The 13,624-nt window shown below is 48.7% G+C and overlaps 1 protein-coding gene across 4 annotated transcripts in view; it reads left to right on the forward strand.

Moving 5' to 3' along the window:
• Nucleotides 1-9,066, forward strand: part of USP43 (ubiquitin specific peptidase 43) — a 64,580-nt gene extending 55,514 nt beyond the window's left edge. For all 4 annotated transcript variants that reach the window (XM_045044697.1, XM_045044698.1, XM_045044695.1 and 1 more), the window contains exon 15: nt 7,397-9,066. In XM_045044697.1, coding sequence (XP_044900632.1) covers nt 7,397-8,436 — 1,040 coding nt within the window. In that variant the 3' untranslated portion in view covers nt 8,437-9,066. The remainder of the gene's footprint in view (nt 1-7,396) is intronic.
• Nucleotides 9,067-13,624: the final 4,558 nt, after the last annotated feature.

The following is a 13,624-nucleotide window of genomic DNA, read 5'->3' on the forward strand; positions in this document are numbered from 1 at the left end:
CAGCCCACCCCAGCCTCCCTCATCAGTAACAACCCTAAACTTGATTTTGTTTCGTTCAAACACTCTTTTATTATTATTTCTTTTTTTCCTTTTTCCTTGTTTTTTACTGAGTCGATCTCATTGGTCTCTGCTGTCTCTTTTTTTCCCCCTTTGTTTGGAAGTTCTGTTCTTTTCCATCTTGGTTTTTTTATTTTATTTTATTTTATTTTTTAATTTTTTTTCAACATTTATTTATTTTTGGGACAGAGAGAGACACAGCATGAACGGGGGAGGGGCAGAGAGAGAGGGAGACACAGAATCGGAAACAGGCTCCAGGCTCTGAGCCATCAGCCCAGAGCCTGATGCGGGGCTCGAACTCCCGGACCGCGAGATCGTGACCTGGCTGAAGTCGGACGCTTAACCGACTGCACCACCCAGGCGCCCCGAGTTTTTTATTTTTAATTACTAATTAATTTTTTAAATTTACATCCAAGTTAGATAGCATATAGTGAGTGCAATAATGGTTTCAGGAGTAGATTCCAGTGATTCATCCCCCTACTACATATAACGCCCAGGGCTCATCCTGACAAGTGTCCTGCTCAATGCCCCTCCCCCATCTAGCCCATCCCCCCAGCCACAGCCACCCCAGCAACCCTCAGTTTGTTGTTTGTTCTCTGTATTTAAGAGTCTCTTATGTTTTGTCCCCCTCCCTGTTTTTATATTATTTTTGCTTCCCTTCCCCTATGTTCATCTGTTTTGTATTTTATTTACTTATTTATTTTAATGTTTATTTATTTTTGAGAGAGAGAGACACAGGGTGTGAGCGGGAGAGGGTTAGAGAGAGAGGGAGACACAGAATCCGAAGCAGGCTCCAGGCTCTGAGCTGTCAGCACGCAGCCCGACGCGGGGCTCGAACTCATGAACAGTGAGATCATGATCGGAGCTGAAGTCAGAAGGTCAACCACTAAACCACCCAGGCACCCCTGTCTGTTTTGTATTTTAAATTCCACCTATGAGTGAAGTCCTGTGGTATTTGTCTTTCTCTGACAGACTAGCTTAGCATTAATTGTTACTTATCCTTCCCAATGTGTAAATGCATTTTCCTATTATATGGATACGAGAAGCCAGACTATTCCCTTGGTGCCTGCCTGCTGTCCTTCCCCCCAGCAAGATGTCTCCACGTTATCCCTCCCACCCCCACCCCTGCAAAGCGAGTGCTTTGAAATGCTTTTAGTGTCCCTCTGGTCTGTTTTATTTTCCTTCCTTCCTTCCTTCCTTCCTTCCTTCCTTCCTTCCTTCCTTCCTATTATTTATTTTTGAGAGAGACAGAGCACGAGCAGGGGAGGGGCAGAAAGAGAGGGAGACACAGAATCAGAAGCAGGCTCCAGGCTCTGAGCTGTCAGCACAGAGCCCAACGCGGGGCTCGAGCCCACAAACCGTGAGATCATGACCTGAGCAGAAGTTGGATGCTTAACTAACTGAGCCACCCAGGAGCCCGTATTTATTTTTTTAAAGTTTATTTATTTTGAGAGAGAGAGAGAGAGATAGAGAAAGCGTGAGTTGGGCAGTGGGGGGGTGGGCAGAGAGAGAGAATCCCAAGCATGCTCTGCACTAGTCAGCGCTGAGCCCGACCCGGGGCTCGAACTCACAAACCGTGAGATGACCTGAGCCAAATTTGGAGGCTTGACTGACTGAGCCCCAGGGGTGCCCCCTGGTCTGTTTTAGAACCTCCCCTCCCCCCACCTGGATCCCAAGCTCTCAGCTTCTCTGAGAGGGTTTCAGGCTCTGAGTGCCGTGCCTTTCCAGATCCCAAACATGCTCACGTCACTGCATATTCCCCGTCCTGGGACCACCTGCCCTGTTGCAGGTGGATGGTCCCCCTATGGCAGCCTCCATTGAACACCCCCCGTCTGTCTTCTTTCTGTCCCCCTCTGTCTTGAGGTCTGGGTTCTGATTCTTTAGTGTCTGGTCAGAGTTCTTTTCGGGGATGGGGGATGCGTGGCCACAAATATCTTCTTTCACCGGGGAGCGAATGGCAGCTTGGCAGGTTGGAGGGCCCTTGGACTGAAGTCCTTCCTTCTCTCTCCGGTGTCTGTAGATGTTTTCCCACGGTCTGCCAAGCCCCAGGGTTGCAGGTGAGAAGTGCTTTTTTTTTTTTTTTTTTTTTTTTTTTTTTTCCTTTTTTCATGTGAGAGTCACTTGTCCTTTCTGTCTGGAAGCTTTTGAGAATTTGTGGTTGACCTTGGAATTTAGAAACAACACTAGTATATGCCTGGGTCTGTGTTTTTGTTCATCAACCCTTCCTAGAACCTCCAGAACCTTTCAGGCTACAGATGCAGGCTTCCTTTCTTTTCTTTCTTTTCTTTTCTTTTCTTTTCTTTTCTTTTCTTTTCTTTTCTTTTCTTTTCTTTTCTTTTCTTTTCTTTTCTTTTCTTTTCTTTTCTTTTCTTTTCTTTTCTTTCTTTCTTTCTTTCTTTCTTTCTTTCTTTCTTTCTTTCTTTCTTTCTTTCCTTCCTCCCTTCCTCCCTTCCTCCCTTCCTCCCTTCCTCCCTTCCTCCCTTCCTCCTTCCTATTTATTTTTAATTTAAAAATTTTGTTTAAATCCAAGTTAGTTAACATATAGTGTAATAATGATTTCAGGAGTAGAATTTAGTGATTCATCACTTACATATGACATCCTGTGCTCATCCCAACAAGTGCCCTCTTTACTACCCAGCCCCCCACCCGCCTCCCCTCCAGCAATCCTCAGTTTTGTTCTCTGTATTTAAGAGTCTCTTATTTTTATCTTATCTATTTTTATCTTACTTATCTTTATTTTTATTTTATCTATTTTACCGTATCTATTTTTATCTTATTTTTCCTTCCATCCCCTATTTCATCTGTTTTGTTTCTTAAATTCCTCGTACGAGGGGCGCCTGGATGGCTCAGTCGGTTAAGCATCCGACCTCGGCTCAGGTCATGATCTCACAGTTCGTGGGTTCGAGCCCCGGGTCGGGCTCTGTGCTGACAGCTCAGAGCCTGGAGCCTGCTTCGGATTCTGTGTCTCCTCTCTCTGTCCCTTCCCCTGCTCACACTCTCTCTATAAAATAAACGTTAAAAAAATTTTTTTAATTCCATATATGAGTGAAATCATACTATATTTATCTTCCTATGCCTTACTTGGCTCAGCATAATACACTCCAGTTCCATCCACGTTGTTGGCAAATGGCAAGATTTCCTTCTTTATGATCGCCAAGTAATGCTCCATTGTATATATAGACCACATTTTCTTTACCCACTCATCCGTGGATGGACGTTTGGGCTCTTTCCATACTTTGGCTATTGTTGATGATGTGATGCAGGCTTTTCTTCAGGGTGGTGTTGTTTGGTTTATCGTCTCTCTGACTGTTCAGATTTCTGTCATTTGCCTGGTGGCTCCCCTGGGTCCGTTCTCTGTGTCTTCTCGCTTTTCCCTGTGACTTCTCTCTGTCACTTGGCTCTCAGGTGCGAGATACTGCCTTTCCCTTTATCTTTTCGGCCACTAATTTGAGTCTCAAATATGACCCTCCGTGCCTCCAATGCATTTACTGAATTGTAAGACCCGGAAGACATTTTTCGGTCCTCTCCTGCCCTGTATTTGAATCTCCCTGAGAGCTTATCTTTTGTCTGTTTCTTCCGGTGGTGCCAGTTCATTAGGGGCCTCTTCTGATGGTTCTGTTTATTCTCTGACTATTGGATCAGAGGATATGTGTGCTTTCGTCTTCTTCTGCGTTTGCCCATTGGGGCTCCCCTCCACGCCCTCCTGAGCGGAGGTGATTCTTGGAGCGATAGAAGGGGCGGTGGCCTTGGCCCCCGAGGCAGCCTTTCCCCTCACCAGCCTCGTCCTACTGGCTTACTCTCAGAGGTGGACAAAGCTCAGCCCAGATGAAGAGCTTGTCCTTACCCTCTAGGGTCCAGAGGAAAGTGGGGGGTCAGACTTCAACCAGAGAAAGAGATGCCTCCAAATACAGAGAAGGAGTCAGCAGATGAAGAGCCTCTTGGGGAACCTCTTCTCCCTGGGTTACAGCCACGGTGGTCTCTCTGCTGCTTCCCTGACCCACCAAGCTCACTTGTGCCTCAGGGCCTTTGCACTTGCTGTTTCCTCTACCTGGCGTCTGTTTTCCCCCATCTCCACATGGCTTCCTTCTCCCTTTCACTCTCCTCACTCCGCAGTCACCACGCTGTATCGCACCCCCCTTACCCTGCCTCGTTCTTCGTCATAGCTCTTAGCACTATATCCCATGACATCACATGTTGTTGCTTTCTGACGAACCCCACAGGGACAAGCACTTTGTGTGTTTTTTCCACAGCTCTGTCCCCAGCGGTGAAAACACGTGCTAGGCACACAGTGGGCTCTCATTACATGTCTGTCAAATGCATGAGTGGGTGGCTGTCAGAGGAAACCCTTGTACAGCCTGAGAGCTGAGAGCACTGGACCAGGAGCACACATCGTGAGGTCAGATCGATGCCTGGTTTCATTAGCTAGGATAAAAAGCCACATAGGAACAGATGGGGCATTTCTCAGGGTAGCATCTGCTGTCTTTGCAGCCACTCATGGGTGGGGCCTTGGGTGGGGGCCATGCCCGCCAGCCGCATGGGCGCCATCTGTGTGAGGAGGCCTCGCAGGACCTGGGAAGCCTGTCCTGCAGGCTCTGGGACTCATAACCTTCAGGAAGGACTTGACCATTCATGTCCTCCACGTGGCCCAAGGCTCTAGACCCTTCCTTCCTGGTTCTCCAGCCAACTGGGCATGAGCAAGGCCACAGATTCCATGCAGGGCAGGGAAGTACCCTCCCTCAGGCATCTCTGAACGCCACCTCTGCCTCTGGCTCCCAGCCTCCAGGAGGTCCCCCCGGGGAGGAGCAGGGGGAGCACTTTCCCCTCCCCTTGGAAGGGAGACGTTTGTGAATGGTGACACTGCATCAGTGTGGGCACTTACTCGTCCCTTCTGCTCTCACACTGGCGGCCAAGGTGCCTCCGTGCTGCCATCTCGAGGAAGAGGCGGAAGGAAGGGCTTGCATGGGCATCTGCGGCCCCCGTGAAAGGGAGCTGCAGGGGTGACGTGGGCCCGGGCCCCAGGCCTTTCATCCGGGAAGAGGGGACGCACTGCCAAGCCACCTCGCCACCTGCCAGGCCGCCGGCTGTGTTACCTCATTTCGAAAAGCCGAAAGTCACAGCTTTATCCTCCCAAGAAAAGCAGTGCTTTCTGCCCTTCCCAGGGTTGCAAAGAGGGAAAAACAAAAAAACTGCATATGTGTCTCAGACCCCAGCACGTTTTATTCCCCCGAGGTATGGGGATTTAATGGTGGGTCATGGACAGTGAAATTACAAACTATTTGGGGTGAAACCGTGTCTATTGCTAGCTATGGAAATGCTTTAAAGAAAACAATACCGAGTTGGGGGGAAAAATGTAGGCGATTAAAAACTACCGGAAATAATCCGTGGAAGGTAAAATTCCCCAGGAATCTCGGAGATGCTGTCCAACCCCTCCAGTCATTGCTGGGCATTGGGACTCTGCCTCCTGGTCATTTCTTCCCCGGGGGCCTGGCTGATGTGTCCAGCGCTGTGCTTTCTCCACCAGAGTACACTGAGCTGTTGCCTGTCCCCTGACAATCCCAAGTCCCTTTGCACATGGCTCGTCCCAGGTGGCTGTGCTGCTTACCGGGGCTGTATTTGTGGTACGGTCCTCGCTCGTATAGGGCTTGCTCTCCTACTCCATGATACAAGCTGTCATCTGGGGGCAGAAGGCTTGCAGGGTTGACCTCAGGTCTTTCTCTAAACACACGAGACTGTCTCTCCACCGTGTGGGTTGTATGTTTCAGGTGAAGGTTTTTTCCCTCTGTGATTACAGGCATCTTATAAATGAAGGCAGATGCTGCAAGTTGCTTTTCTTTTATTTTCACTTTTTATTTTTATTTCCTTTTTTTATTTTCTTTTTTATTTTCTTTTTATTTTCACTTTTATTATTGCGTGAAAATACTTACAACCAAGTTTATCACTTGAAGCTTTTTCAAGTGCACATTTCAGTGGTATTCCATACATTCCCATCGTATCGTAGCCATCGCCACCGTCCATCGCTATAACTCTTTTCATCTTGTAAATCTGAAAGCCTCTGCCCATTTCACAATAACACCGCACCCTCCTCGTCCCCAAGCCCCTGGCAACCGTCTCTGTACTTTCTGTCTCTCTGGTTACGACCACTCTGGGTACCTTGTGTGGTGGAATCATGCAGTATTTGTCTTTTTCTGACTGCCTGTGGAGGTCTCTTGAGATTCCATATGAATTTCAGGATGGATTTTTCCATCTCTGCAAAAAGCCCCGTTGGGATTTTGATAGGGATTTGCATTGAAGCTGGAGATCGATCACTCTGGGTAACGTTGCCATTTTAACAATATTTAAGCCTTCCAATCCATGAACATGGGATGTCTTTCCATTTATGTCATCTTTAATTTCTTCTTAATGTGTTATAGTTTTTGTTATATAAATCTTTTACCTCCTTGGTTAATGCCTAAGTATTTTATTCTTTTTAAAAAAATTTTTTTTAAAGTTTATTTATTTTGGAGAGATAGAGACGGCATAAGTGGGGGAGGGAAGGAGAGAGAGGGAATTCCAAGCAGGCTCTGCATTATCAGTGCGGGGGCCTGATGCGGGTCTCCAACTCATGGATCTGGAGATCATGACCTGAGCCAAAGTCTGACATTTAACGGACTGAGCCACCCAGGCACCCCTGATGCTATTGTAAATAGAAATGTTTTAGTAACTGATGTTTCTTAAGAAAAAACACACATCCTTGGTTATGTGTGTATTCCCTCTAGAAATGTTAAGATTTAGGAAAGAATTAAGAAGAAAATCAGTCACACAGCATCCCATGGCCCCCTCGACACCTTGTCATCTTAGTGTTTATTTCTACAAACTTGTGTGTAGGTTTTCACATGCATGTGTCATGCACACAAGTATGTATTTTTGCAGGTTGGATTACACTGTTTTTCTAGACTCCGTTTCTCATTTAACCCTTACACACGAAATGTGTCTTTCCAACCATACACAGGTGTTGCAGAACACAGAAGGAAAATGTAAGTGGGAGCTCTGATAAAATTAAACGCACAATTTCTTAATTTTTCCTTTTGGCCCAGGATAGGGTATCTGAGAATCTCGCATTTGAAAGGTACAGGCACCTAATTTAACCTGGAAAAGGAAGGACTTTTGCTGAGCGTTTGCAAACATTGATGCTTCCGAGGGCTGGGACCTCAGTGTCCTGCTCACTGCTGTGTCCCCGACGGCCAGCACAGTGCCCGATACATCAGGGGTGCTCAGCCATGGTCTGTTCGATGGCGGGCATGGTCACGCCTTGCAGCTGGGAGGGGGATTTGGGCACTGATGCTGTCGGTGTCTCTTACAGGAGAGCTGGAGTCCAGGCGTCTGGTACGGGGCGTACGAGGCCGAAGCATCAGCATGAAGGAGCCTGCGCCTTCCAGAGCCAAGCAGGGAGCCTTCAAGACCTTGCCCCTCCGCTGGTCTTTCAGACCCAGGGAGAAACCGCCCGGTACATCTGTCGAGCTGGTGGAGTACTTGGAGTCCAGGCGGAGGCCCCGACCCACCAGCCAGTCCATCGTGCCGCTGTTGACGGGCGCTGCCTGCGAGGACGGGAAGTCCGCTGAGGGTGAAGACGGCGGGCCAGCCAGTGAGACAGTGCTGGCCCGAGCGCCCTGCCCCTCAGGCCACCCCAGTCCCTGTGCAGCCCCCGGAACCTCAGATGGCCTGAATACAGCCAGGAAAGCCAAGGAAAATGCGAGTCAGGATATCAGGCTCCCCAGACGGTTTGACCTGCCCCTCACGGTGATGCCCTCAGGGCCGAATGAGAAAGGAGCCCGGCCGGAGGGCCAGAAGACGGCGAACTGCAAGGGAAGTGGCCAGGCAGGAAGCCTCAGCACAGCACCCTCCCCCACAGAGGCGCTGAGCCGCACGGAATTATCTAGGAACAGTGCAGAGAGCCGCCAGAATACCCGCATCAGAATGAGGGCTAATGTGGACGGCAGGGACGTCCCACAGGGGACCCTCACCCTTCTGAGGTCCGTGTTTTCCAAGAAGGAGAACAAATCTGAGAGGCCAGAGGTGGCCCCCCAGGCGTCCCCCGTGTCCCTGGTGAGCGGCAGGCTGAGCCCGGCTGTGGATGAGCACTCTCGGGGCTCCTCTCCTTCCCTCCGGATTCAGGAGAGCCTGGCCAGAGCCCCCATCACCCACTTGGAGAGGGATGTATGGTCGGCTCCCAGCTCTCTCCGCCTCCCTCGCAAAGCCGTCAGGTCCACGAGGGCCAGTGCCCTGGGCACGTCCCAGAGGACTGTCCCAGGGGAACACACTCCTTTGGGCACCTTGCAAAAGGTGAAATACCACACTCTTTCCTTGAGTCGGAAGAAAACGTTACCCGAGTCCAGCTTTTGATGGCGTGTTCCAGCTTGGTGTGAAGCTGGCATTCTCATGACTCAGCAGCTTGTAAGAAGCTCGAGTGTGTGGAGAATGGGCTTCCGGGAAGCCAGTTGTCTTGGGACCCCGGAAAATAAGTTTACTTTTGTTTGGTTTTTTTGTTTTGGTGTCCGCATCTGGATTTCCAAGATAGCATGTCCAAATACTTTCCTGAACCGTTCGGTGCTTTTATCCGTGCAAGCCACCAGAGGGTGCTGTTGGTCAGCCTTACTATTTCAGGGCAAGACCTGATTGGTTTCAACAATTCCAGGGCGTGAGTCCCTACACTCGAGAGTGATTTGGGTGTGGGCCAGCTCGACAGCCCAGTAGAGAAGAGTCTGCAACATCGAGTCAATTCTTGTCATTGGCTTCTCGTTTTCAAACCTCTACGCGCTTCTGAGATGAAACGTTCAAGACGCCGAACACACGATAAAGAAGGATTCTAGGGGAGGGATGGAACAGAAATGATTGAGACTTTAGGAAGATATTTAATATATAACAAAATAATTGTAGTATTTTGATACTAGGCATAAAGGAAGTTCTTTAAAAAAAAATGTGTAAGTATGAGACCTATATGCAATTTTAATAAAAGCCCATCAGTGAAACATGTGAATGGCTCTCTGAGTTATTCAAGTCTAACAAATGATCTTTTTTTTTTTCAAAGACTTTATGTTTATTTTTTAAGTACGCTTCACATTCAGCACGGAGCCCAGTATGGGGCTTGAACTCACAACCCTGAGATCATGACCTGAGCTGAAGTCGGACGCTTAACTGACTGAGCCACCCAGGCACCCCTCAAAGATTTTATTTTTTAAGTAATCCCTGTACCCAACATGGGGCTCGAACTCACAACCCCGAGATCAAGAACTGCCTGAGCCAGGGCCCCTGGGTGGCTCAGTCGGTTAAGTGTCCGACTTCGGCTCAGGTCATGAACTCGCAGTTCATGAGTTCGAGCCCTGCGTCAGGCTCTGTGCTGACAGCTCGGAGCCTGAAGCCTGGAGCCTGCTTCAGATTCCTCTCTCCCTGACCCTCCCCCACTCATGCTCTGTCTCTCTCTCAAAAATAACACAAAAAATGAGTTGTTTCCAAAATTTTAAAGTGTTTTTAAATAAAACGACTTGCCATCTTCTAAGGAAACAGCAGTCCCTTCAGGTCTGTCTCTGGAGGGTTTGTACTTACGAGGCTCAAGAGTCTGAGCCTGTCCCCACAGACCATTAGTTGACTGTCCGGTTTCCTAGAACTTTATTTTTTCCTTAGTAGCTGTTCTGACAAATATCCTGTCACTTCGTACTGGGAAGCTGCTACGTCTGACCCTAGTAGACCTGGGTCTATACTTAGTCTGTGTTCTAGAAATACTTCCTTTCTGATGGGAACCATTTGTTCAAGACATCCAACTCCTGCAGCCCAGCCACATGGCCCCAGAGGGCCACATGTATACCCGTAGACCCGTGTGGCTGCATTTCAGAAGACATCCAGGTTCTCAAGTGTGAACTGACAAAATCTCTAGCTGGATGTGGAAGACACAGCTGTCCATGCTGTCTTGGGTTCTTCTCGGAGTCTAGGAATCCTGTTTCCTCCGGATCTTTCTCCTGTTTGTGCTCTTTTGTCATGTTGGGCTCCCATGCCCTTCTGAGCCTAGCCTCCCTTCCTTTGTCCTCTAAAGGATTGGGTTGGGACTCAGATGTGCACCCCCAGGCTTCTTCCCTAGAAGACTTCGGCCTTTGGCATACTGTTGGACACCATGAACGAGTCCCAAGTGTTAGCGGTATTCTCCATACTGCACCACGGGCTGGAGATCTTCCCTGGGCACTGGACTTGGGAGGCTTACTAAGAGACAATACGTGGACCCTGGTGGCTATATCTGCCATCCCAGGTCTTTACCAGGGATGCCCAAGGCCCCTTGGTGTCTGCCTTCCATGAGACTGCTTCCCCCTCTGCAGGGACCCGGCAGGAAAGGCTGGACGAACAAGAGTCTGGGAAAGGATTTTGATCTTTCCAGAATGAATCTTCATTTGATGGTTCTGCCTCTAGGAAAATTGGTCTGTTCTTATTTTCTGACAAGTATGCAACATTTCAGAGGGAAATAGGTCTAGTGCTCTCCTTTGGAAGTCACGGTCAATGTGAACTGGACAACGTTTGAGGCATTGACATCTCTGTTGATGGCTTCCTGAAAGCTGTATCAGTCCTCCAAACATCCGCCACCTCCGTCTCCATTTTTCTCCCTGAATGGACAATGGAAGAAAAGGGTCTCCAGTGAGAACCCTACCCTGAAGAAGTTAAAAAGCTGTGTGTAATCACGGCATTTGTGGTGGAAAGCAGTTACTCACACTCACCTCCAAGTCCTGGTCTCCTTGTGGTGCAGAAGAGCCTCTCTTTGGACTGACACTGGCCTGTGGCAAGTCACCCTGAAAAGAACCACACCTAAGTGGTCAGAGAAACATTAGGTGTGAGCAGTGCTGCTGCTTACCTACCCTGCTTTAAACCTGGGTGTGAGAGAATTACAAATGATACCCCAAGATCCCCCACTTCTGGCTTTCTATAGTTAAATTCTGTAATGTCCTCCCTCCCTCTGGATATATATTATTGTGCCATAGATTAAATTTCATTTTCATGACCCTTATGGGTCCCAAATACCCCCAAAGTCATCCTCAGCAAAACTTCATGTCACAGCATGATGACACCACAATAGGGCCTGGGCTGTTGTCCCTTAAGGTTTCTGTGTCCACACTTGTCCTGCAAAGGAGGACCTTAGGATTGGACACAGACATACATGCAGTGGTCAAGGGCCAAGACAGAGGCTCTGTTCACAAGGTGGAGCATGGAAATCAAGAGTAATTCTATTCCTCAGATCGTCGGCACTCCTGTCGGAATTCTCGCTTGGAGAACACAAGACTTTGGGAGAACCAAAGTCCTTGGACTGGACCCAAGGAGTGATTGTGTACAGGGGGTGGCTGTGGTCCGAACAGCCACTCGGGAGCCCCAGGTAGAGCCCCATGGAGCTGAGTTTCTCTTGGCATGTTGGGGGGCCCAACCTGGGGTTCTGTGGACAGACCCTCACCCCTGTCTAAATTTCGGGTCTGAAGGGAAGGCTTTCCAAGGTCCTGGTTGGCCTGGCCCTGGGGTAGCCACATACCTGCCCTAAACACATCCCTGTCATCCCTCTTGCCACGAAGAAGCACCTTGAACTGGACAGGCAAGAACCTGGGAGAGGTTGCCATGAAGTAGCTGAATGACCTTGTGCAGTCATTTCATCTGTCTGGTCTTGACATTGGACCAGATCCTCCCTCAACTCCACCTGGGCCCCGAGTCTTGACATATTGCCTCGCACACACATTGAGAGACCAGACTCTGGAGCCAGACTGCCTGGGGCTCAGAGCCCACCCTGCCACTGTCCAGCTGTTTGAGTTTGGGAAGTTACCTACCCCCCCCCCCCCGTGGCTCTCTTGCCTTGTCTGTGAAGTGGGGATAATAATAAGACCCGATTCAATGGGTTGCTGAGAGTATGAAGTGAGCTAATTCGCAAACATCAATTATCGCTGTTACCAGGACTCTGAGCTGCCAGGAGAGGATTCAAATTCAAGTCAGTGTTGCTTTATGAACTCAAGGTCTTCCAGTTCTTGGTACAAGTTGGCTTAGAGTATCGTAGGGGGACATAGGGTGGATCCCAAGAGAGCTGCTAGTGAGATGCATTCACTGGAAGCCGACTAAATACTTTTGCTGACATATCATTGATTCTGGAGGTTTAAAAACCTTCTGTTCCACTGCCTTAGAAATGGACTAAAGTTGACTCCATTTTTAGAGATCCTGTAACTTCATTTGTCTGCCGTCCAGCCCATTTAGGGGCTGTATTTATTTTTGTCCCTGGCTGAACCCAAGCAGCTCCTACCCAGGAAATGTTCTGAACTGAAACGTTGACAAGTCAACTGGCAGTTCTGTACAAAATACTAAGAGAGATCATTTTGATGTTAACCCACATCCTAGTTTCTCTCAACTGGAACCTGACTCCCCAAAGAAGCCGCATTAATGAGAACCCTTTTACACACACATTGCGGACACTAAATCCAATTAGTTTAAGGCCAAAGTGAACTTACTGGTTCACATACCTGAAAAGTCGAGAGGTAGCATTAACTCCATGCAGGGCTTGGACCCTGTGTCCAGTCTCCAATGATGGTGTCAGGATTTGGTTTTTCTCTATGTGTTGGCTCTACGTTCTTTATCGTTGGCTTCACATCCAAGCAGGGCTCTCCCTCTGGAGTAGCAAAGGATTTCCAGACATAGAGCCCATTTCCTGTAATTCTGGCCACGTCCCAGAACTCTCCCCAGTAGGCTCTATTTGAATGGATTGGCACACAGGGGCCTGGGACATCGCTGTGGCTAGGGCTGTGTCACACATGCTGACAATTCTGCTTATTCTCGAATTCTACCACCGTCCTCCCATTTCTTAGCTCATTGATCTAGGGCCCTCCAATTCAGCCCACCCAGCAGATGAAGAACCCCCATCAGTGTCAAAGTATTGGAGGGGGGAATCAAATTTCAAGAACACTCCACTTGTCATGAAGATGGTCTGAACCATGTGTTAGGCAGTGACGCTTTCTTTTTCCCTCCCCTAGGATGGTAAGTACAGGTGGAGAAGTAGAAACAACCGAAGGCCTTTTTGTAGAGGCTACACGTTCGAATTCAGGATTAGCTATTAATGATGTGGCCTTGTGACAAGTACATTGATGTCTTGGAGCTTTGGTCTGATCATCGGTGTAATGGGAACCCTGCAGTGGCTGGGGTAAGCTCCCACCAGCTCCTAGGAGCCCACCGTTAAATATCCCCTAATGTCACCAGGCATCGCTATGTCGAAATCGGCCATGGGGTGCAATTACTTATAGCATAGAATTCAGCAGATGCTCCAATCAGGGTTTCTACCCCGGAGAGCCAGTGTGCCAGCATATCACTGGAATGATGATACTGTCACTTGTTACTTCATGAGATTATTTAGGGAAACATCTTAAAGCTGGAAAGTCAGTGTTTACAAAGTGGCTATGAGTCTATGCTTTGGAACGAGCCAAACGTGGCCTCAAAACTCTACTACCTTGGGCCACTTGCTTCCTTGGTCTGAGCCACAGCATCATGTGCAGGGATAAGAATACCCATCTTGCTGTGTTGATGTGAGAACTGG

This window comes from Felis catus, chromosome E1 (genome assembly GCF_018350175.1).
Source record: "Felis catus isolate Fca126 chromosome E1, F.catus_Fca126_mat1.0, whole genome shotgun sequence".
NCBI lineage: Eukaryota > Metazoa > Chordata > Mammalia > Carnivora > Felidae > Felis > Felis catus.